At 43.6% G+C, this 24276-nt stretch overlaps 1 protein-coding gene across 1 annotated transcript in view; it reads right to left on the reverse strand.

The window, feature by feature from the left end:
* The window catches only part of LOC144818624 (PDZ and LIM domain protein 5-like), a 323750-nt gene extending 301557 nt beyond the window's left edge, over positions 1–22193 (reverse strand). The window contains exons 1-2 of the mRNA XM_078676225.1: positions 22041–22193; positions 356–490 (exon numbers count right to left, since the gene is read on the reverse strand). Of these exons, the coding sequence (XP_078532351.1) occupies positions 356–451 (96 nt within the window). The 5' untranslated portion in view covers positions 452–490; positions 22041–22193. The remainder of the gene's footprint in view (positions 1–355; positions 491–22040) is intronic.
* Between the last annotated feature and the right edge of the window lie 2083 nt (positions 22194–24276).

Genomic DNA, 24276 nt, shown 5'->3' on the forward strand with positions numbered 1-24276 from the left:
AAGAGACCAGATTTGCAATATTCACATATTGAACAGACAAACATATTTGAAAATCAATGATTGATGCAGAAAGGACACAAAATTCTAAAACATAGCATCCCTAGATTAAAACTGCCAGCCTGACTATTCTGAATCCCTTTTTCCATGAGCGGTACCGGACTATACAGAACTGACTGATAAAAACTCATATTATTCCATCCAGTTCGGTGAAAATTTGAATAGCCCTACATAAGTGACCAAACGATAAATAAAGTGGTTAAAAGCGGTGGTACTGCTAGAAATTGGTACTCTTAAACTATTTCTGGTGTTAGGGAAACATACTGCACATCAGATATCTGAGTAAAGACTTCCTTACCCTGGCGATTGTCAGTGGTGTGTTGAAATCTCTGCCGCCCTGAAGCCTAAAGCCAAATGGACCGGGTCCTGGTAGAGAAACACTGTACACACTCATGATGGTGGACGATTAAGTTCCAATGTCAACAACCGACACCTGTTGATAAAAACAATTCAAAACAACAATTGAGGTGTAAGTACTCTTAAAGCACAAATGTTCAGAAATAATAACTGTATAATCATAATATTGAGATATCAAAATAAGGAATAAGGAGCACTAAGAGACAGTCCAGCAGTTGACATGTTATAACACTTTACAGCACTAAGAGAAAGTGGGAAGCTGGAAACTAATTAATGGTTAATGACTTTCAGCGTGGTGTGCATATAATGCAATAGGAGAAACATGAAGGCCAAAAACTATAACTATTGTTTCTTCCAAAAAGAAGCGAGCCATAATCCATTAAAAGATTTTTCAATTTTTGTATATAACAACATTGTGAACAAACCAGGAGCCAACAGCACTAATTTTGGATCACATATGCATGTTGCCTGCAATTTTGCTTTACCACATGACTGCTGAATTCTTCAATCTTTGTGTAATTCTGAGTGACTTTGTGCCAAAATGTCCATACCATGAATTCAATGGTCCATGATACATTATGCCAGTTTACCATCTTTATTTTATTTTGCGCTATTAACTCAATTGCCTCCAGGGGCATAGCGGTAAGAAAGTTACCAAAGTCTATGCACGGTTTCAGCAGCAGCAAGGCTTGGAATTCAGGATAGGTGCTAGTGTGGGAGGGAAGGAATATCATGTCATGCCATCAGGGTGCCAATGCCTACAAAGCATCCTGATGTTAATACTGAGACCACAGGACAGATTCACATGTGCCTTTTTTTTGTACTTTTACTAATAGGGAGATGAACACATAAAGGTTGATTCACCATGGCATTTATGAGTATCTTATGTAGCAGTCTTATAGTACTATTTCACATACTCAAACACTTAAGTGGATCCAACCTGTTGCAAAAAACGACCGCCTTCTGCCAGAAACACTAATAGACAATTCTGGAAGTGAAATATGGACTCAAAACGCAATGCTGCCCTTCTTACAGTGTGGTAAACAGTCTTCCTACTGAAAAGTAACCGACGTATTTTACTAAGATGAGGAAAGCTCACATTCATCTAGCTTTAAAACATCTACTGCGGTTACCTACGATAGACGGGTCAGGTTCAAAGGCTTAGTTCTTATTCATAGAGTTTCTAATGTAAAGGCCCTCGGTGCTTGTCCAACAAATGTATTCCATATCAACCAGTTAGGTTACTTTGGTCACCCAATTCATTGCTGGTGGTCATCCCTCGGTTCAGGGGGAAAAAAATGGGGCGGCAGCTCCTACTCCTATCTGGCTGCCAAGGAGTTGGATGCTAACCTGCTACAACTCCGGGCCACAGAGTAGCTTTTTAAAAAACTTCTTAATACTCGGCTCTTTGGGTCTGACTTCTAGTTCTTTTATTTAAGGGGTCTAGACTTTACTGTTAGAACTGGGGCACTCTTAGAGCAGCTGTAGAGATGTACAAATCTTTTTCTAATATAATAAAAATAATGAATATAACATGTGATTTGTTAGTGCTCGTGAAGGGGCCATGGAGTGAGAGGAAATGCTCATATTATCCAAGTATCTTTACAGTCTTTTAATCTCATCAGATGCTGTTTAGGAGGTGCTAGGTAAGGTCCTCCTCAATGACAGGAGGACAGCACTCGCCCATCCATGTATGCTTTAGTGCTGTTCAGATGGACTGCGTGCGGCTCGCTTTGATCGGAGTTAGTGATGGTCCAAAAGTTTAGTCGCTTGCAAAGACAACGGTTGACTCCACACTTGGTACATTTGGACTTGGCTGTGACCAGTACGTTGTTGAGCTCTATATAGTTATTCTAATATGAAAACAAGGATGTATCACAAAGGTGAAGCCAATACTTAATTTAACACTATGTACATTTCTTTGGAACATGTAATGATGTTTTTCTACCTTGAAAGGCTGCGCTGGGGAGGAGTGGAAACGGAAACAAGTCTTAGGTATCTATGCATGCTACAATTTTCCTATACTTAAGCCAGCAGAACGTCAGCGTGTTGGAGAATCTTCTTAACCGCATCGCTGCGGCGGCTATTCTGCCGCAGCGCTAAGGGGGCGGGGCGGCCGCCGCATGCTGGTGACGGAACCGCTCAGTCATCAGCCACGGTTGGGCTGTGCGCATGACGGAGCGGTTCCGTCATGGCCCCGCCCGCTCAATAGAAGGCGCCGCGCAGCCGCGGCAGCCGGGCCATGACAGAACCGCTCCGTCATCAGCACAGCGCCACCGCAGCTGATGTCGGAGCGGTTCAGTCATCAGCATAGAAAGGGTTAAGTAGGATTGATGGATATGTGCACTAGACCTGCAACTGTCCCCTTTGTTTTTCTCTACAGGGAAATTACTTCTCTGCCAGAGAAATTCATCTTCCTGCACCCTAAGAAATGAGGAAGTGCCTTTCAAACCCATGTTGCCTACTTTCTTTTGGCTCAAAGAGTATAAGTAAAGTGAACGTCAAAAAGCTTTTGTGATTTACAACGGAGGTATGATTTTGAAAGTGTTCATTATCTTTTTAACAGCTAGCTTGCTGTTCCTCTGCTGCAAACATCCATCTTGCTGCTGTTTCCATGTAACATAGTACATTAGAAAATCGCCTCTAAAGGTAGGGAATGCTGTCTGCAGGCGAAAACTTCAAAGTATCCCGATTCTCCAAATTGATCTGTCTTCTACATGTGCGGATGGAATTTGGCGAGTGCCACACTGAACTATGGTGCACATAAATTGTGTGATTGAGGTCCAGTATCTTTCTGGATTTCTTGCCCTTAAACATATATCCTAACAATGTTAGAATTCAGGCACATTTGGTATGACAAGCATGGGGAAGGGGAACCTGCACAGCAAAGGGGATATCCACAGTCATCCGCTAATAGTAGATGGACTTTTTTGATCATCTGAATCATTGTGGACAGAGATTTGGGATATTTGAGACCTCACTGCTTTGTGGTGGGATTGAACACAATGCTTGCTGTAACAAGCAAATGCCTTTTTTTGGCAATTCCTTTGTGCAGTTAATTTTCTGTCGTTCGAAGGTTCTCTGCACCTTCTGGGGCAAGGGGACCAGCCCCAACTGATACCTTAGTGTTTAGTTTGTGCTCTAAAACTATCCAATTGTGTATCTATCACTATTTTTTCCTTTGCAAAGCAGGAAACCAAATCTCGAGAGTACAGATTTGTAACTCAATGGTCCACAGTCCCATTAATTCAACCTCACGTCAATGCCACTGTTTGCCTAAGCACAACATACTGATCCCAGATGCAGTGGTAATGTAAGTGACCTGGAGTATCAATTTCCAGCACTGACAACTGATTCCCTGCATTTCTTCAGCATATAAATGGTAAGAAAGATAACTACCCTTGTTTTTTGGTTGTCATTGCAGTGCTGCTGTGTTAGTAGGGGCAAAGTATTGCAGCACCAGTATTATGGGCAGGTTAGGTATGTGAGGTTTGTTTTCCTTCAAACTTCCACATTAAAGAGTGCACCTTGCTTTCAATCTCAAGTGCAATGATCACATTTAACACAGGCTAAGGTTGCGCTGTCATGTGACTGGCTGAACTGAGGCAAAAAGGTACGGTGCCAAGATCTGCAGGCGTACATGTATGTGCCCACGAGGCTGGATGGAGTCTCAGGAGCGGGTTAGGAGTAGAGTTTAGAAGCGGCAGTGGTGCGGGGAAGGGCTCATGAATGTACTTGAGTGCACTATCTTCTGATCAGTCCAAATATGAGAGAGGCTGGAAAGTGGCAAAAGGCATGAGCAGCATTGTCCACCACGATCCTTAGAGTTGTTGGTGGCAGCACCTTTGTCTTTTCCCGCTCTGAACACACCTCCTAGATCTGCTCTTTACCATGCTGAATAGATAGTTCCCTCCTACTGGTAACATTACATTTAGCGCTTATGCTCCTTCTGCCCACTGAACACAGGTTCATGTTAGGAAATCTGGATTCTTTTATAATGCACTGCATGTGTACAATCGTTCTCAATTGCCTTTAACTATTTACTACCCATTCTGTGGGGGTGCTTAATGTTTGTTATGCTGCTATACATGCAATACCAGATCTTTGGTGATAAAGGAAGAATGCATTACTGTTGCTCATTCTATACTTGTCTGTGAGAAAGCTTGGCCTCGTGATGACCATTCTGCACCTTCTCCGGTCTTGTTGGGGAGGCTTGAGAACACGTTTCCACTACACAAGAAATACAAGTACTGGCTTTGTCAATGCTTATTTGGTCTTATCTCTATCACACAACAACGTTTTGCTCTGATAGAACTCGCTTCAACTTCCCCAATAAAATGTCATGGTTATTTAACCTCCGTTAGTCCTAAAATCCAATATTCATGCTATCTTGCAAACTAACGAAATGCAAGAATATTTGGAGATTTTTTTTGGGTCGTATTGGACTTGGTCACTGGGTGGAGGAGTGATGCACAGCCTGCACAACCATTGCAACATGGACGTTTCTGGTCGCTTTTGATATCAAGACTGGACTATGGTAATGAAAAATAAATTGACAAACCTCCTCAAAAAAATAACTCGGCACACAAATCCTAAGAGACGAGGCATTATTAACCCTGGCCTCAAAACACTACATCAGTTACCAGTGGCGATTAAAACTATCTTTAAAAACTCTTTGAATTGCTCAGTTGGCAGCAACGGGTTGGGACCGAGTTTATTGCAGTTGAAACAAACCACACAGCCAAAAAAGAATCTGAGATTAAGAAAGAACTCACTGCTAACCTCTCAAGAGGTAGCTGCTACTCTTTACAAATTGAGTAACGCACTGCCAAAACAAAACATATCTATCAAAAACCTTTTACAATATAGAAGAGTCACACACTATCCTATAACCGAGGTTCAAGCACCTGTAAGGCCACAGTCCTGATGGTTTAGCATAGGCTGCTTGAGAACGTATAGTCACTCTTCCGTTTTTTCCAATCAGTGCCTAAAATTAAATTGCATGCCACTGCATCAAGATAGGAGTACGATCTCGCATGACGAGTACACAAAACTACTCGTTGATACCACCACCAATGCGCTTGTCTCATCCATGTGCCTCAGAACCATTAACATGTGGACTTTAAAGGGCTTTGGGGTCTCAACTAGAGGTAGGACAGCACTACAGATATGCTGCAGTACAATACCACATAGAAATGCATTAATTACTTTAACCTTTCACTTTCTATGACATTGATACCATATCATACAGTAGAATCAGCAAAATCTAATGTTAAATGTTTGCCTGGTGCTGGCTTCTCTAGACAAAAGTACATGTGAATCTTCAACTGTGATGGTAATTATTTAGGCCAAATGCAACCATAGTTGAATTTTTTGCACCTTTCAAGAAAAGTCAACCACAAGCATTGATATGGTCTGTAGCATGTGCTATACAACAGTTCACTTTGATGTCTATGAAAATGTAAAAAAATAAGACAATATGGCACGTACAGACTCTTGGGGTTTATGGAACTCCAAGAGTTCCTTGGTTGCCCCCTCTATGGATGGTGAATTCACAAGGGTAAGACACTCTCAAACCAATGATCCTCAACACACCACATAGACAAGAAGTCACAAAGTGTTAATGTAAACATTCGGTAAATAGTACACCATTTCTTTTCTAGTGTCCAGGATTATCGTATTTGTGGTAATGCCTAGAATAACCCCATTTAAACTTTAAAATAAAAATGCCATTGGAGAGAGGCGCTGAGTGTCCCTTTGGTCTGGCATTTAGAAATCGGTTTATTTTGGTACACACCTGGTTTACCAACTTAAATATTGGCTAAACCACAAGTGATTAACTGATTGGCACCCGGAACTGTGCTTTCTGACGTATGTAAAAAGAATAGTTGGTAATAACCAACTCCCAATGAAGAATCTGTGTAGCACAAGACACCACAACATGAATACAATTACATACACCTCGTTTTCCTCTACTTTAAGTCATAATTCAATGACAACATTTTAAATGTGCCTTATGATCCACCAGACCTTTGGGACACTAATCAGCCCTTCTTCATTGAAGAAGAAAACTATATGTATCAGCAACGAGTAACCTCCACTATACCATACTGCATGTCAAGCCATGATAAAATTACTAGACAGTCCTAAATTTTGCAATGGATGCACCCGAAAGAATAGTCATGGTACAACTATGACTGGTCAGGAAATGGACGCTTCAGTTGAATGACTATCATTTGGACTTTAAAGATTGGGAGGAGCCGGAATGTGTATGAGAGGATATTTCGGTTAGAGACATTCGACATAATGAGCCAAAAGACCCTCTTGAAGTGACTACCGATGGTAGCAGACCTAACCAAAGCAAACATCATATGGATTTTTACTAAAAATATCACCATGCCATCAATGGTCCCATTTAATTCCTCCCTGTTGGTTAGTGGCGGGTCCCTGCAGGCTTGTTAACTAGGTCCACTACTTTGTATTATTCATTTGATTTTTTCAGTGACTTTGATATGTCCAAAGTAAGACGAGAGCTTGGCTCTACTACACTCTCCTTGATGCAGCTGGATGGCAGTTTATGTTTAGAATAACCTTTGACTGCTTCATCAGAAACCGAGTCCCCCATTTTTAGAAAGAATAGCCTCAACCTGAAAAAAAAATACCTTTCCTACTTGGGGCTCACTCCTGCCCAAGTAGTCAAAGTCAGGAATCTTGAAGGAGTTTGCAATCACAACTTTTCATTTTTACCACAAATAATAACGGTAATTAAAAGCGACTCTCCCTCTTGGTGAGGATGTGCCAAAATAGAACGTACCCTGGCTTCAGAAACCTCAGAACTGGACTGGATTATTGTAACATTCTTTATGCTGGTGAAGACTCCAATGTATCAAAAAGTTTGAAACAATAACACAATTATTTAGCTCCAGTTTTGTAATGGTTGCCCACTATAGGCATGCAGCACTACGTCAAAGGGTGTTCAGTGGTTCGCAAACAGGCAATGAACTCGCACTCTCGCAAAGGCCCGTCACAGCCTTTCTATGGCACAGCCAGGGGGGAGGGGAACTGAAAGTTCCTACTAGATGTTTTAGCTTAAGCCTTGACCTTCTTGCATAAGAATCCCAAGGCAACAGGCTTCCCTAGACCTCCGCTGTAGAGTCAAGTATTCTCAACTTTTCTTTTTTATATGGAACTTCATTGACATTGCAATCAGAGATAGGAGTCAGTAAGAATCTCAAACAAATAAAGTATGTAACAACAATAAAATAACTATGTGGAACGAAGTACCCATACAACCTGTGCAAACACCACACCATTCACCCAGATTGTTGCTAAAGCCTGGACAGGAAAGAAATGACCATTCAGGAATATGGGGCATTTCATACCCCTCCTGCCTCCGAACTCCCAATTTAGGGTACTCAAGTATTATTACCATGACTCGCCTCGTGGATTATGTAAGCACCACCTTGTTGTGCCTATCTATGCCCTAAAATCACTGCCTCTTCATCTCACAGGTGCTGTGCTTTGTAGTATTTTGAGAAAACCCGATCCATGGTTATCAGCATTTTTGCGGACTGCAGGCAGCTGTAGGTACTCTACAAGGCCCCAGACAAATACCTTCAGTTCGTTTCCCAACTGCCAGCATGGCCCCTTCAACAGTACACACGGGACTTCTCTCCAAAATGTGTGAACCACCCCGCATACCAAAGCCAACAGAAATAAATCTTCCTCACCACAAAGACATCTCAGACAGTTGGGGTAAGTGATTGCATCAAGTAAGTTCATTTCAGATGCACAACCTTTCCATTACACAGTCCAAGAAGCAAATGACCTGCATTGCACAAAGCTAGGCCAAGATTGCTCCTTCTCGAGCTACCATCTAATCCTTATGCCACAACTCTTAACTAATACAGCCCAGGTCTCCCCCCCCCCTCCCCCCAACGTTCCCAGAAGGTTACAAATGTATCCAAACCAGGTATAACCATAATCTTATTTATAAATACATTTGGGAAATTAGTTTATTCTGGCAGACCCTCATATCTTGTTTCTTAAACTTCCTGTAAGTTAGCTGGAAGTACCCATCAGGCTGGTATTGGTATAGCAAGTTTTTTTTTCAATTGCATTTTAGATACCACCAGATCACTTAACTTTTGTGAAGTCTAATAGATACCATCTCATGAGTCCTTCAAAGAACCTACCTGTTTAAGCGAAGCTCACAACCACAGTGGGGTCTTTTTAGTAGGCCTGTTTCCAGCTCTGAAGCACGTGGACAAGTGGAGCTCATATGGCAACTGGCATTACTATAGGATACATTGGAGAGTACCTTTCTCTACTACCACTTGCACCATCCTTACAGACGGCACCCACCTTGGATCACAGAGTCTGTCATTTATCAGTATCAGCGAGGGGCCTGAACACAGGAGGGAATGTTTGCCTTCCCGAGGTTGCCAGCCTATACTAATTGGTAACATTTCTCTATAAAACCACATGGCACTCCTCCTTGCCTTGTGTAGTTTCGAGGACATCCCTTGGCATTGCATTTAAATAGTTCTGCAGTGCATGTAAGAATTTGAGCAGAGCATAATAAATAGGCATTCCAGCCTGTCATGGATATGAGGAGTGTCCCTCAAGAACACACACTAACCTCTGTGCAAGAGGAGGCAATAACAAATCCTTCTGTTCTCGTCACTGAATTCCCAAGGTACTACAATCCCTTTCTCTAGATCTGTAGTTATGATTGTTAACTGCTGTCATCCCATCCTGTACAGGATGGGCTGAAGATTGAGCCACAATCGTTTTAAAGCTCAAGAAGTTGCTAAAGCATTTGATAACTTCAATTAATATCAGTCCCATCGACCGTCGATGTGCAAAGTCTGCATACCATGGTATTTGTTTTGCCATGTCAGAGATGCTATCCTCTCAACAGGGAGAGAAGCGACAGGTGACATCCTCGTCTAGGGCAGGGGTCTCCAAACCGGTCCTGGAGGGCCGGATCCATGCCAGAGTTTGTGCATATCCCCATTTAGATACATGTAGTTTTTTTTTTTTTATCTGGCATGCATCCGGCCCTCCAGGACCGGTTTGGAGACCCCTGGTCTAGGGTCTCAGGTGTTTAGAAACAGGCACAAAAGCACCCGGTTTACTCTAACATGTACTACTGGACACACAAAGTATTGGGATCCACTGTGTAACCAAAAAGAAAAGTAATGGGCAAATAGCCACAGGATTTCCATTGGGGACAAGATTTTTCAGGTTTCCTTTAACACCTTTCCTCATCCTTCACTGGACAAGTCCCTTACAAATGTATCTAGTTCAGTTACCATTCCCTGCACTCTACAGTGTCTGGTAACGATCTCCATATACCTAAAAGGGAGCTGCTGCACTATGTACCTCAATAAATAGCGTATATAACCTTTGAAGTTAGGACACTTGGTTTTCAGTGATGTAAATACCTTGAGCCACAAACAAAAACGAAAAAAAAAAAAAAGAAGAGAAGAAGATTAGATTTGTAGGTTAGATGCAAACAGAAAGGGGGCATTCCTCAAGTGACCGTCTTCCCAAAGAAGTGCAAAATCTCCTTTAGACATGCTAACTAAGGAAATTGTTTTTTTTTTAATTGTAAACCAATTTCCCTAAGTCTTTCCAACTCCTGTCTCCTCAATAATTGTATTAGATATGACATTACATGTGCAACTTGACAGCTTGTATTAGAAGTTTGCCTCACTTAAGTATCTTCATTAATCGTATCCTCTGGAGTAATTTTAAACTAAATGGTAGGCAAAGTACGCCAACTTCTACAGCTGGGGTGGGATTTTACTTGAAACGCAGAAGGCCATCATAAAATGCATTGTTTACCCAATGAATACATTTCTGGGGTACAATGGCTTCAAATATAATACTATTTAGAAAAAGAGAGGAACCCTTGGTAACCCAAAGGACTAGGGTTCAGACTGAAACTCTAAAGTAATGTCCTCTGGGAATATTTTATATTCACACCTTATTTAGGAAATACCTCATACCATCCAGTCTATTCTCATGCACTCAGCGTACAATCCAAGAGGTCACTGCTAAACCCAGTGTTTGCAACGTATTGGCATAAAAATCTACAGTTTATAAATTTATGATTACAGTTTATTAAAAAAATTAATATAAGGTTAAAAACATTTTATCCACAAATCACAAAAGAAAAAATCATTACATCAGTGCAATTCCTAACACAATTAATCACAATAAAAAACAATATTAAAAAACACAAAACACAAGAGTTAAAACAGACGCTGTGATCAGCTACCACAGCCTGATCTGCTCCTCATTTATTCTAATTCTCTTTCTCTGATAGGGCGTTTGCGGCTGTACATATATCCAGTCCCAACTATAGGATCCAACCAACAGCTTGATACCTAGTATAAACTGAAATTAAAAAACAAATTTCCTAGGCCTGTTGCAGAACTTCCCTTCTTCTTGCACGAGCCACTATACTTCAATTAAAATTGTTTATTTTGACCACGTCTCTCTTTGGGTCCTTATGGTTCTATATTCCTGTATTGTTCTTTTTAGGTAGCTTTGCACATACCGGCGACGCTCGGGTACGTCCGTCCTGGTGGTTTGTTTAGTCATGATAAAATTAACAGCAGTACTGTAATATGTGATGTCATCAGCAGTGCATTGCGGGGGCCCGGGTTATAGTTAGCTCAACTAACTATAACGGCCGAATTGCTCTGGTTTTGTACAATTAAAATGTCCAACTAACTATAAAGTCCCTGAATCCTATGTTTTTTTCAGTGAATTTCTAAGTTTTTTTAAATACTAATTTCTAACAATAACGTCCCTGTAACCTATGTTTTTTCTGTGAATTTCTGAGTTTTTTTTAATGCTACTTTCTAACTATAAGGTAGTAGTCGCGTTTACAGAGTGGTGCAGAAAGGGGCTTGGGTCTCTGACCAGCGCTCAGGAATCCCACAGAGTAGGACTTACAGGAGGGCTACTTGTCCGCCAAAGTCCCTCAGGAGTAAAGTGGACTTCATCCCCCAACCAGTACTGTGCCAGGAGGCATGTTTGCAGAGTGGTGGAGAAAAGTGAGCATGCCCTCCGAAGACCTCTTAGGAATCCCACTGTGTGGGACTTAGTGGAGGTAACAGGAGGGTTGGTTGGCCCCCAAGGTCAACCTTTGGGACCAACTACCACTCCTATTACCTCCAGTAAATCCTACACCGCTAGATTGCTAAGTTGTCACAGCAGGCCTGGCCCCCTTTCCCTGTCACTCTGCAAATGCACTCCCTAGGGGCCAACTAGCCTACCTGATACCTCCAGTATGCCCCAGATAATAGATAGTGGTATTGCTGACAGGTGGACACAGGCCACGCCCACTTTCTCAACCACTCTGTAAACGCGCCTCCTGGCGGGTTCTTGGTTGGGGGTTTTGACCTGGGGGGGGGGGGGTCCTTTTTTCTTGTGACTCGGCTCAACCGAGTCACAACATGGCTGCCAACACTTTCTGGTTTGAAGTGTTGGTAGCCAATCAGAGTCAAGCTCGTGCTCCGGAGGGTTCGCGTATCCACTGCGGGCACCAGATATATAATTTCTTTAAATATGAATATTTCAGGAACTAATGAACAGATTTACACCATAAAAAAAAAAAAAAAAAAAAAAAAAGAAGGCGGCTTTCTAAACCAAGAGCTACCTTTTTTCCAAATTTGGTGTATTTCCGTTGAGCAGTTCGGGCTGTAGCTTTGTCTAAAGTTTTCTATGTAAATTAACATGGAGAAAATGAGTTTTGGGACCCCCCTTTTTTCTCAGCCCCCGCTTGACAAATCACCCCAAAACTTTCAAGATCGGAGCTGACCAGAGCAGGGCATTCGTTTTAAGAATTTTGCAAAGATTTGTCAAACGGCGCCAAAGATATTGGCAAATAAAAAAATGCTTTTCCTATGGAAACTAGGTCCTAACTATAGCTACCTACTGGTGACTGCCAAGAGGTAATATATATATATATATATATATATATATTTCTGTTATCATATGGGTTGATTTTAATCCCCAATCACCTGGACTCTTATAGCTGTGTGTCCGCATCATTGAATTAACGGTAGTCACACTGTAAGGTCATCAGTGCACATGACAATAGCTTATCTTAGTATCTGCATAAGATATGGTTTAGATAATTTTCAGACAACAACATTAGGTGTGTGTTAGAGACATAGCTCCCAATTGATATTCTAACATGTTAAGTAGCTATGGAGACTCACCATCTAAAATTTCAACTACGGGTTCCAAGTTAGAAACCATGCCATTAACAATATGGAGACAGCGCAAGATCTTGAAATTATCCAATTCATGCAAAATCCTGAAAGCACCAGAGCCCATTTAACTGATTGTATTCAATCTACTACCACCGCCATGGGCAAATAGAATGAAACACTAGCTACATCAAAGATGCAACAACACAGATTTGGAAGTAATCAGATATATTTCACCCAGGAACTTACAATAACCAGGCACTGGCTAAAACTTCAGAGGTGACATAAAAGTGTTCACGAGACTACAAAGACCTTTGTGGGACAGCACAGTCAACCACAAGTGTAATTCTGATAAAGGAATGAAGACATAATTGCTTAGCTGAATTTTACAGTTCCCTCTAATCTAAGATAAGATTACTGAGCCTCTAGTGATTCTGAAGGCAGCAGAATGACAAGACGTGACTGTCCCCCGCATATACAATTAGCAGCAGACATCTTGGAAGACTGCCAGTGTTTCTGTTGTGTGATGGCACGAAAGTTCATTTCAACAGAAAATACTTCATAAACATCCAAAACTCTGGGTATTGACCAAACCACCTTGCAGCCAAAAACGGGATGGTAGTAGACCATTCAGTTATAGATACTGACCTACCCAACTATTTAAGAAAAAATACTATAAACAAAATCCGGACTTCCCATAAAGCTGTTTTCACCACAGGCCACAATACATGATGAACAAAGAATGATTTCTAAGGAAGCACTCCAAGTGAAATTAAAAACACCCAAAGTGTGTGTTTTATTTATTAATTACTTCACGTTTCACTCCCTTAAATGTGACAAAAGGGCCATCAGACTTTTGAAAAGTACCTACGATGTTCTTTTTTTTCCGAGAAGAGCATTTAGAACCTCCTTTAGGCTGTCACAACACAATTATTATGAAGTCTGCAACACATTGTTAGCCTGTTAACCAGGATCATGCTCCCGCCCAGACTGGGCTGTGAAACAAGCCGCACCCTAAACATGCCCAACCCTCTCCAAGCATGGCTTTCCTTGTTCCCACCCACATACAGCTACTTTATTACACTGCTGCCCTTTCAATTACACAGGCAAACCCAGACCTTTAAATAAGTTGTACTTGCATGCCAGTGTGAACAGCACACTGTGCAAATGCAAGCTCTATATTTTGAAGGTTTCGCCTCTCCAACATTTAAAAAAAGATTTTACTCTTAAAACACATTGGAAAGAATCGTTATGAAGGCTAATCCTTGAGCAAAACAAAGTGCAGGAGAGAGGTTTCGGGCCTAAAAATAAAGTATAGTATTGGCAGAAGTGGGCTCAATGGATAAGGCATCCTGCAATAGCCTGCTTGACCCCTTGGTCATTGATTCAAATCCTGGCGAGTACACTTAGCCTTTCAAGGACAATAAAATGGCACCATTGGTTTGGGTAATAGTGAACACCTGTTATCCAGCCTCAAGGGGGTAACAAGATTATGATATGATTCTAAAACCAGAGTAGTGCCTCATGAATCTTCTAACTGTGGCACTCAGTTAATACACTGAATTAATGTTGCCCACTGAAGAGTTCCCTTAGGTAACTTCTGAGGAGCAAGGACTCAATTAACGAAAACTCAAACAAAACTGTGGGGATCCTACACGAACCTCAATGAGCAACTCAATCTGGAGAGCGGCCTCAAAAATATTATTAACTGCTTTCTTTTTCTTCACATCCCTTTCGAAACCAACGCTTCTTGTCAGAGGTCTCACCCATAACCTCACTTGTCTCTCTGAATCTCTCAACCGTGTCAACGACACATCATGCTCACTGCAGGAGTTTCCCTAGCTTTGGGGAGCAGAGGATGCAGTCCTCTCTTTTTATTACGGCAGAGGTGGCCATTCTAATCATGATGGCAGCAGCCTGTCAGCTCCACCGATAGCGTAGAACCATATCTGCTAAAGACCTCTTTGAGGTATATCAGGACACCCAGAAGGACTGACCCTCTGCACTTCTTTGGGTTTATTAACCAGCTCCACAGCCAATGAAAATGCAGCATTTCCATATTGCATGCCAAGTCAGTTTAAAATGCAAGCCGGTTATATGTGGCAGAAACTGTAACTTCCCAGCGGAGATGAAAGCATTTCATGACTTTCCTGCATATCCTGATGTTGCTGCAGATTTCTCCTTATTAGCAATTGGCAGCTACTATTCCTGTCTAATGAGGGGGGGGGAGCTTTTTGTGAAGTGTCTTTTTTTTAACAATTCTTTTTATTAAAACAAAGCATCAATAAAAGACACAGTACAGAGGAATCATGTCATAACCAATATAACACCTTCGGGGGTACAGGAAATAAGAATACACACATGTCAAAAACCTTACGGGGATGGGGGTACATCAAAAACTGCATCCCTGGGTGTCACACAGATCTCTCCTCTATATTTATTCCAAGGTCCCCATATTGAAGCCCACTTTCGAGGGTGGCCTCTTGCCATGAAAACAGTCTTCTCCCGGAACATACTCCAATCTAAGTTATTTTTCCAGATCTTAAGGGTGGGAGGCTGTTCGGATCTCCACTGCTGGGCAATATTCCTTTTCGCTATCATGAAACTTAATGTGGCCCACTGTGTCTGTGCAGAGTTAAGGTCAGTAGGTTCCCATATGTTAAGGAGGCATCTCCTTGCCTCTGGCAGCAAGGAGACCCCCAAGACCTCGTGTATAGTGTTATGAATCTTACGCCAGTACTCCATGATCTATCGGCACTCCCAGTTGATATGGAGGAACGTCCCCACAAGACCACACTTCTGTCTACACAATCCGGTACCAAACAAACCCATCTTTACAAGGCGGGGCCCCGTGACATAGGCCCTATGTAGTATTTTTAACTGAATGAGCCGCAGCCGTGCAGGAATGGCAACCACTTTAGGAGAGAACACTGCCCATTGCCAGTCCTCATCAACCAGTTCTATTCCGTCTCGCACCCACTTATCCCTCAACTCCTTGAGTAGATCCGCCCTGTGATTAATTATCTTCTTATAGATCAGGGAGATCGTTTTTTCAGGGAGATGACCATCTAAAATTCTATCCTCGAGAGGCGAGGCCTCCGGAAGGTCCGCGTCCACGGGCAGGGCCACCCGTAGTGAGTGTCGAATTTGCGGATAGCGAAAGTACTCCGATCTCGTCAGCTCGAATTCAGCCTGCATTTCCTCAAATGATTTAATCCTCCCCTTGCCCCAGATGTCTTTAATGGTGGAGATCCCTATCAGGTCCCACTTATCAAACCCTCTCGTCTTCCAAAGCATACCCAACCGCTCCGAATCAAAAAGTGGGGTGGCTAGCGTCAGTTTGTCCCTCCATCCCAAAGAACTTGTGGCATCATGCCAGATCCGAACAGCATGCTTAGTTGGTCCTGTCAAGTCCAACTTCGTTGGCTTAGAGTACAGTACCCTATTGTAACTGCCTCCAGGGAGGAGCCACTTATCCATGGCGTTAGCCGGGATCGGCAACGGGGCCATATATTCGATAAATGATCGCGGCCAGCTGGGAAGCCCAATAGTACCATTTAATATCTTGGAGGGCAATGCCTCCATCATACCAGGGGAGCGTCAACTTAGCTAAAGCGATACGGGGTCTACCCTCCCATAAAAGATTACGCTGCAACCCTTCCACATCATGGAAATAACTGGCCGGCACTACATCTAGGGTATTCTGAAGGGCATAAAGGAAACGAGGCAGAGACATCATTTTAAAAAGAGCCGCTCGCCCCAACAAAGAGAGTGGAAGTTTCCTCCAGTTAGCGATGTCACTCCTAAGCCTCTGCAAAGGGGGAAGGAGATTCTCGGCATACCTAACTGCTGGGTCAAGAGAGATGAAAATCCCCAAATACTTGAACCCGTCCGTATTAATTTGAATGGGACAGTTCCGCGGAGGGACCGGGGGCTCTCCTTTAAGGACAAACAGAGATTTCCCCAATTAATGGAGAGCCCGGAATTCTTACCAAAAGAGGCCAGGACGTCGCACACGACAATAAGGGACTTCCGGGGAGAGGTCAAATAAAGCAGAGTATTGTCCGCGTACAAGGAAATTCGGTCCTCCCAATCAGGGGACCACCGAATGCACCAGATAGATAGCTCCCAGCGCAACCAAGCCGCTAGGGGTTCCAGGGCCAGCAAGAAAAGAAGGGGAGAAAGAGGGCAGCCCTGCAGAGTGCCCCGACCAAGACGAAAGGACGCCGAGACCCAATTATTAACGACTATTTGGGTGAGTGGTTCAGCGTACAGTAAGCGCACCCAGCCAATGAATTCAGGGCCAAATCCAAATTTAGCCAGGACCGCCCACAAATAACACCATTCTACGGTATCAAAAGCCATGGTTGCATCAAGTGAAGCAATTACGGCTGGTTCCTTCAGAGTGTGGGCCATGGCTGTCACGCCATGCAATCTGCGTAAATTCAAGGCCGTGTTTCTATGGGGAATAAAGCCCGATTGATCTGGATGGATCAGCCCGCTGACCACTTTCACCAGCCTATTAGAGAGAATCTTGGCCAGAATTTTGGGCTCAGCATTCAATAAAGAAATAGGCCTTTAGGAGGCACAGTCAGCCTTGGGTTTACCCACCTTATGGATCACCACCACGGACGCAACTCTCTGATCACTGGGCAAGATCCCTTTTTCCCTGGCCTCAACAAACATACCTTTAAGGTAGGGAGCCAGCTTATCGTGTCTGAGCTTCTAGAGTTCAATTGGGAGCCCATTGGGTCCCAGCACCTTACCTGAGTTCAAGGAGCGAATAGCTTGGGTATTTCATCAGCTGTTAAGGCACTATCCACAAAATCGCGGTCTACACTGGACAGATGAGGGAGATGTATATCACGAAGCAGCAAATGAGAGTCCTCCTCCGGTCGATCTGAGACCGAGGTATAAACAGTTTGAAAGTAAGCCGCAAAGCTATCAACGATACTCTGTGGATCCGAAAGCAACGCTCCCTCCTCTGTAACAAGTTCTGGGACGACACAGTCAGCCCAGTCCTTTTTGTCCAACCAAGCAATGAGTTTTCCTGCCTTATCCCCGAGGTCGTAAAGCCTGACCTGTTGCTCCCTGCCAAGAGCCCTAGCACTATCAGTGTGACCAGTGATTTATAATCATACTGCTTAAGGCTCAAAAGATGTAATTTAGCCTGCGTTACCTCCTGTTCCAGTTCCCCCTCCAGACGACCAATCTCAGTCTCTGCGTCAACAACTTCTCTATTCCTTTCCTTTTTTGTTCCAGCTATCAGTGACAGAGCCTGAACCCTGATGACCGTTTTAAAGGCTTCCCAGAGAGACATGGAGGAGGACACCCATCCTTCATTATCCATAAAATAATCATCTAGGGCCTTAATAAGGTCCTTGCGAGGTTTGGGGTTACGTAGATACCAAGGGTAAATGGGGGCTACCCTATCTGTCGTTCCCGAAGCAATACAAAGCCGGAACCAAAGCGGGGAATGATCAGAGATACCCCTGGGGAGATTAACAGCTTCAGTGACGTAAGACGCCTGAGCTGCCGGAACCAAGCAATAATCCAGGCGGGAGAGGCTGCGTGGGCACCAGAGTGAAATGTGTATTGCTTCTGATCAGGGTGGAGCAATCTCCAGCCGTCCACTAAACCCATTGCGTCAATAAAGTCGGGTAGCCATCGCTTGGCGCGCCCCATATCCCGCGGGGGATGTCTATCCATGGCTCCAGAAACAACAGCGTTGAAGTCACCCCCCCAAGATCAAGAGCCCAACCGGCAGTTCGAGCAGAAGCTTTCCCAAATCAGCAAATGAAGTGGACTGCATACCCGGGGGGACATAGACAGACAAAAGGGTAAGAACATGCCCTTCCCATCGACCTGTAATGCCAGCATATCTGCCCCGATCATCTTCCCACGTGGAGTCTATCACCAAAGGGAGCGCCCTCCGAGTTAGGATGCCCACCCCTCTGGAACCAGATGTGAATCCCGCATGGGCCACCAACTTGTACCCCATTCTGTGCATCGCCTTACATGAATTACCAACTAAATGGGTTTCTTGAAGCAAAACCACATCCGGCTCCTGGCGCTTAAGACACCGAAGAACCACACTACGATTAATTTTGTCCCCCAACCCATTCACATTCCAACTCAAAACCTTCAGTTTCCTACTCCCCATCATCATGTATGAAAAGGAAGTGACAATCCTCTGTCTGCCGCATGCATTTGTGAAGTGTCTTGTATCACTTTCTCTTTACTCCCCACACAAGCATGTCTTACAGTTGGATGTCAGGCAATGACCACAGGTCAGGAATCACAGGTGATTTAGGACTTATCAAATAACAAATTTCCATTTTCACCCAATGTCAATGAAGAATGCTCTAGCTGCTTATACATTACCAGAAGAAGAGGGGCTGTATTACGTATTGGCATTGTTTGCACCCGTAGCACCTTTGAAAAGGTGCACCGGGCACAAACAATGCCAATGCGCCCAATTATGGTTAATGCGCTACCCTAGGGGCAGCCGCAAACTTGCGCTGCCATTCATGTGAAAACACGGAGCAGCTGCTCTGTGTTTTCATAGTGCAGGCGGCACCTGCCTGCACTTTAATAGGGGATTAGAGATGTAAATGTAAACGTATGGGTCTTGTAAAGCGCACTGCTGACCTGAGGCGTCGTGGCGCTGTAGACCACTGGGGAACCTGTCCTGGCTATCCCTGTGAGATGGTCCCTACTGGGTATCTCCAAGGTGAAACCAGGCATCCCCGGCGAATGTGGGGGGCCGTTGTAGAGATGAGGCAAGCTAATGCCCAGAGTTGCCGAGTGTGATCCCTGGTTAGAGTAGGCACCGAGGCGAGAATTATCGAGTCCGCTGACCCTGGTCCACGACCCTGCCGCGTCGGGAATTGAACCCTGGTCCCGGGCCGTTCTCTGCTTCCGGGTCTGCCGCCTCTAACCAGTGAGCCACACCACTCCACAGAGATCCCCTTGCAGACGGGTGCAGTCAGTGACTGTACCCGCCTGCAAGGGGATGTCTGGGGGGTCCATGGGAGTCCCTTTACTCCCTGCAGAGAGCTGCTCTCAGGGGGCGCTCTGCCAGTGCCCACCTCTTAAACGGTGCACTGACTGTGCGTCTGCTGCAGGCATTCTTGGCACTGCGGCCTCATCTGTAATATGGTGTGGGCACAAAGTCAAAGGAATCCCCTCATTTCCATAGGGCATGCCCCTATGCAAATGAGAGTACTCCCTCTGTTGATAGCGCTGGCGCTTTAAGTGCGCCAGCGCTATTGGTATTATAGAAGGGGACGCACAAGAGTCTGCGGCCCCTTCTATAATACCAAACTACCCCAGGGCGCACAATGCGGCTGCAAACGCCCGTTGCGCCCCCCGGGGCACCTTATGTAATACGGCCCCAGGAGTCTTAATAAGCACCTCCCTGCAGAAGTCTCAAACCTCCTAATCTCCCAACGAAACCCCAGAGAAAGGAATTGTTGGAAAAGTGGCACAGAAGTATTACCATTTTTAAGTGCATAAAATAAGTAATATGAACTTATAGAATGTCCACCAACTTCTAAAGCCAACCAACAGACCCTACCTAGGCTTAAACTCAACACACCTAAAGATACATTTCGTAAAAACCACGCACAATTACATTTACACAGAATGAGTTTACATACAATGATACTAAATTAGACATATTCACATCGTGTGAGAGTATCCGAAATTCTGGCAAGAATCCGTTCATTCTGGTTCTATATTAGAACACACCTGGCGTATTTTAGGTGTCACAGATCACATCTAGCCTGACCACCGTACTACGGGGCATTGTGGACAGTGTCTCCAGTTCTAACATTTCAACCTACTACAAATCGTGGATTTCAGGATCGTTTGTCTAGATAGTTCTTTGGAAGCAAGAATCCTACAACACCCAGAATCCATTGGGCTGTGAAACAAAAGTCAGGAACTAAAGCTACCCAATTCATATCGTTAAAAGAAAATACACAATTGTCATGTTATTTAAAGCAAAAGCTTCAGCGCTTATCCAGTTAAACATCTGGTCATATTTCATAATGAGTGTTTTAGAAAATTAGAAAAAAACGTAATTATCAGTAGTTGAAACTAAGTGCTTGGTGCAGGATAATGGTTATGCTGTTGTGAGTCTGCGACACAACCCCCCCCACTCACCACTAAAGATGTGAGTAAATTACTTGCTGCACATTACAGGCTCCTCACCTACTCACTTTCGTGCCAGCCATGCCACTCCCGGCCTGGGTAGAAAGGGCACCTCACGCAATCATCTTCCCTGCAGCAGGTTCACATTTCATTAACTATTTACATTCCCAGCAGTATGGAAAACCAACAGCAGCAGAACAGTAAAAAAAACACAACGGAGTGCGCTAAACACAGCAGAACTGCACAACAGCAGTAATCACACTACATCCCAAGATTTCCGGTGTATTTAGCTCTCTGCGGAACACATGAGGAATAACCTGCAGCTACTGATCTGTCCTGTTTGCTTCGACCGTGGTTTACCACCAACCTGTTGCCGGTGATAATAATATTAGAATTATCATGCAGCAAAGCAGTCACTTCACCAAACCAAAGACCAGCAGAAACCGTGAAATGCGGGGTTACAAGATTGCCACATATTTCAGTGAATCCACTGTTGCATCTCTGCCAGCTAAAAAGGGGCTGAGTGAAGCGAGATGTTTGACACATCCAGGCATAATAATAATACCAGAAAAAAATAATAGAAAAGTGTAAAATAGTTCAGAGAAGGACAGTGATCTAAATTCATCGCATGAACGGTGTATTGAACGGGGTAATTTTGGAACAGGGGCTGCTCCACACAGCAGAATTAAACGTTAGGGCAGAAGTTTAAAGCAACATTTTGGAACACGGGCGACAGATTTAAATTAAACTTTTGGACAGCAGTGTAAAAAAAGTATGTCCTGTTTTTTTTACACAGCTGTCCTCGGTCTAAACGTGCGATGTACACGTCCAGATATCTTCAGCTCTATACAGGAAGTAAAAATGTAGCAGACATGGAACAATGCAGTGACTTAATTTAGATACACTGATAAAATAGGGTCGCAGGAAGTTCAAATGCTGTGCACTGTAATATGAATTTAAAAAAAAGAGGATTTATTTTCTAAGCGTTCCACTAAATTACTATAAAGCACTAAGGGCAAACAGCTCACCGGCACACAGGAAGAAATAAAACACAGCGCTGCTCCGTGACCACCAGTCTAGCCTCCCCGCCTTCTGCTTGCAGTCCTTAGCTAAAGTAAGCCTCGACACTGAGCTGTGTCAGGCTGAGAGTTTACCCTCCTTCCACAGCGCTTGTGTTGCAACCTGTTGCTGGCGATGTGTGTACAACATCCACATCCACACCCCGAAGTCACTCACCTCAACTCAGACGAGAGGGCAACGCGGGCCGGCGCGGATGAGCTGTGACAGGGGGAAGCGACAGAGGGAGTTTTGTTGAGCTGTCTGCACGCACACTCTTTCTATATCCCCCCTCCCTCACAAGCACACATGCCATTCACTTCCGCCTCTCTCTCTCTGCCCCTCCCAGCCCTGCAGACTAGGAAAGAGCTTGCAGGGCAGGGTGTTTTTTTTCTCACCGAGAGGAAGAGATCGAACCGTGCGAAGGTTTCAGCTCTTATTAGTTTAAAGAAAATCGCCGATTTGTACAAGAATGAGGTCGCCGGGATTTCTTGGCGTCTCCGACTTTTCTTCACGAAGAAATATTTTGGATCAGGCGGATCACGTTCTTATGGAGTGGTTTATTCTAAAACCGTTTTATTATGGTGTTCGTTGGATGTAAATAAAGTTATAAGTGCCGTGATTTTTTAATGTGACTCTTTAGCATCTGAGCGGAAAAGAGGAGAAAGCGGTTATTATCGTCACACAGTTTTCTGCAAGTGACTAATTTTCACAGGACAGTCTTTCAACCTTGTCAATGCACATATTGAAATTTCATCATCAAAATCCAATATTTCACCCAGAAACTTTTTAAATGAAAGTGTAAGGCTCCCACGTGCAGCTCTTTCTCTTGTTTACCTTTAGGCCCACTCGCTGGCCATTCGTTACAAAAAACAGTAAACATTAAAGCAAATAGCCAGACTCACTCGATTTACTCCAGGGTCTGGGGACAGTGCATTGTCCTGTCCCTATGTTTGGGACCGCACGTCCCTAGCAGTTCAACGAGGGACATAACACGCACACCTGACGTACAGTTAGTTGTCTGAGCCGGGCAGTGTCCCCCACCCCGGTCTATTTATTCACCTTACATTGGACGAGACCATTTGGGAATTGCACAAAGGGTTCAGCCCGTGCCACTTGTGATAGACAAAGCATTCTTACCCAAATATGGGTTCAAGAAACAGACGCAGTAGCTGGGATGAAACTGAATAAACAAACACGAGAAAAGGACAGCTCAAAATCACATGACAAAGTCATACATTGTGTGAGGAGGTTGGGCACGAGGTCACAATAGGCATAGGTGGTGGGTGGATGCTGCAACAGACCCCCACAAAATAACAATACTCGTGTCCAGAGGTGCATGAGCAGTAAAGATGCCTTTACATTTAGATATTGTCACAATTGCTGTGCGTTCAAAGACAGAGGTCGAGTGTCATGCTATGTCTTCTGGAAAATTACTGCTTATTCTTTTAATGTTTTTCATATTATTTTAAATTGTTTTCTTTTCTTTCTCTGACTGCAGGGTAAGGATTTTGTCATATGGACAATGTAATAATCTTGCTGGAGTACATGGAGCGAGAAAGAAAAGGTGATAGGACAGTTTTCGTCAACGTGTTGCTCGTGAGCTACTGGAAGCTCTTCAGCTACCCATAAGTCGTTCCCACTGTGTACATCTCAGCCTTACAAATGAGAAGTGTCTGCTTAGTTGCATACATATATGTATGTATGTCAACATTTGAAAAATTCAAATTCGAGATAAAATTGTGTGCATTTTCACAACTTAAGAGCTGGTTTTTGGAGAAACTTATTACTACTATTAACTTTGTGCCAGGGGCATTGCAGCTCTGTTTCATAACCAGTGCTTAATTTGTGGCAGTGGTATCCGGTGCTCTCCACCTGCACTTAATTGTCAACACCAGCACTTATGATAGTCTGCTACATGGTGGCACTCCTTGCCTGATCCAATAGTGTTGTTTACAAATTCAATATACACTGACAAGGGCTAAAACCTGCTGCACAAGTTCTCCTTATAGCTTTGGGGGACAGGAATAGTCTGAGGATGTCTATGTTTTTTTCTAATACACAAACACAATTTAAATACCTGTAAATAAACTCTGCAAACGTTTCAACATTTAACAGCAGTTACAAACAAAGCTTATTTTTCCTGATGTAAACAAACAGTTTAATACGATCAAAACAAATCAAGACACTCTCTTTGGTGACATGCAAATAGTACATATTTGGTGAAATGCACTATCTTGTGTTTTCTATATAGTTATATCAGTAAACGTGCATGCTGTGAAAATCTAGTGACCAATTCAATGCAAATATGATGTCTTTAAAAGGCAATGCACTACCACACCTTACTTAAGTAATGTATATGCAACAGTGTGATCCAACGCAAACAACCAGCTACATTCCACCCCCTTGAATGAAT

Source organism: Lissotriton helveticus, chromosome 2_1 (genome assembly GCF_964261635.1).
Source record: "Lissotriton helveticus chromosome 2_1, aLisHel1.1, whole genome shotgun sequence".
NCBI classification, from domain to species: Eukaryota; Metazoa; Chordata; class Amphibia; order Caudata; family Salamandridae; genus Lissotriton; species Lissotriton helveticus.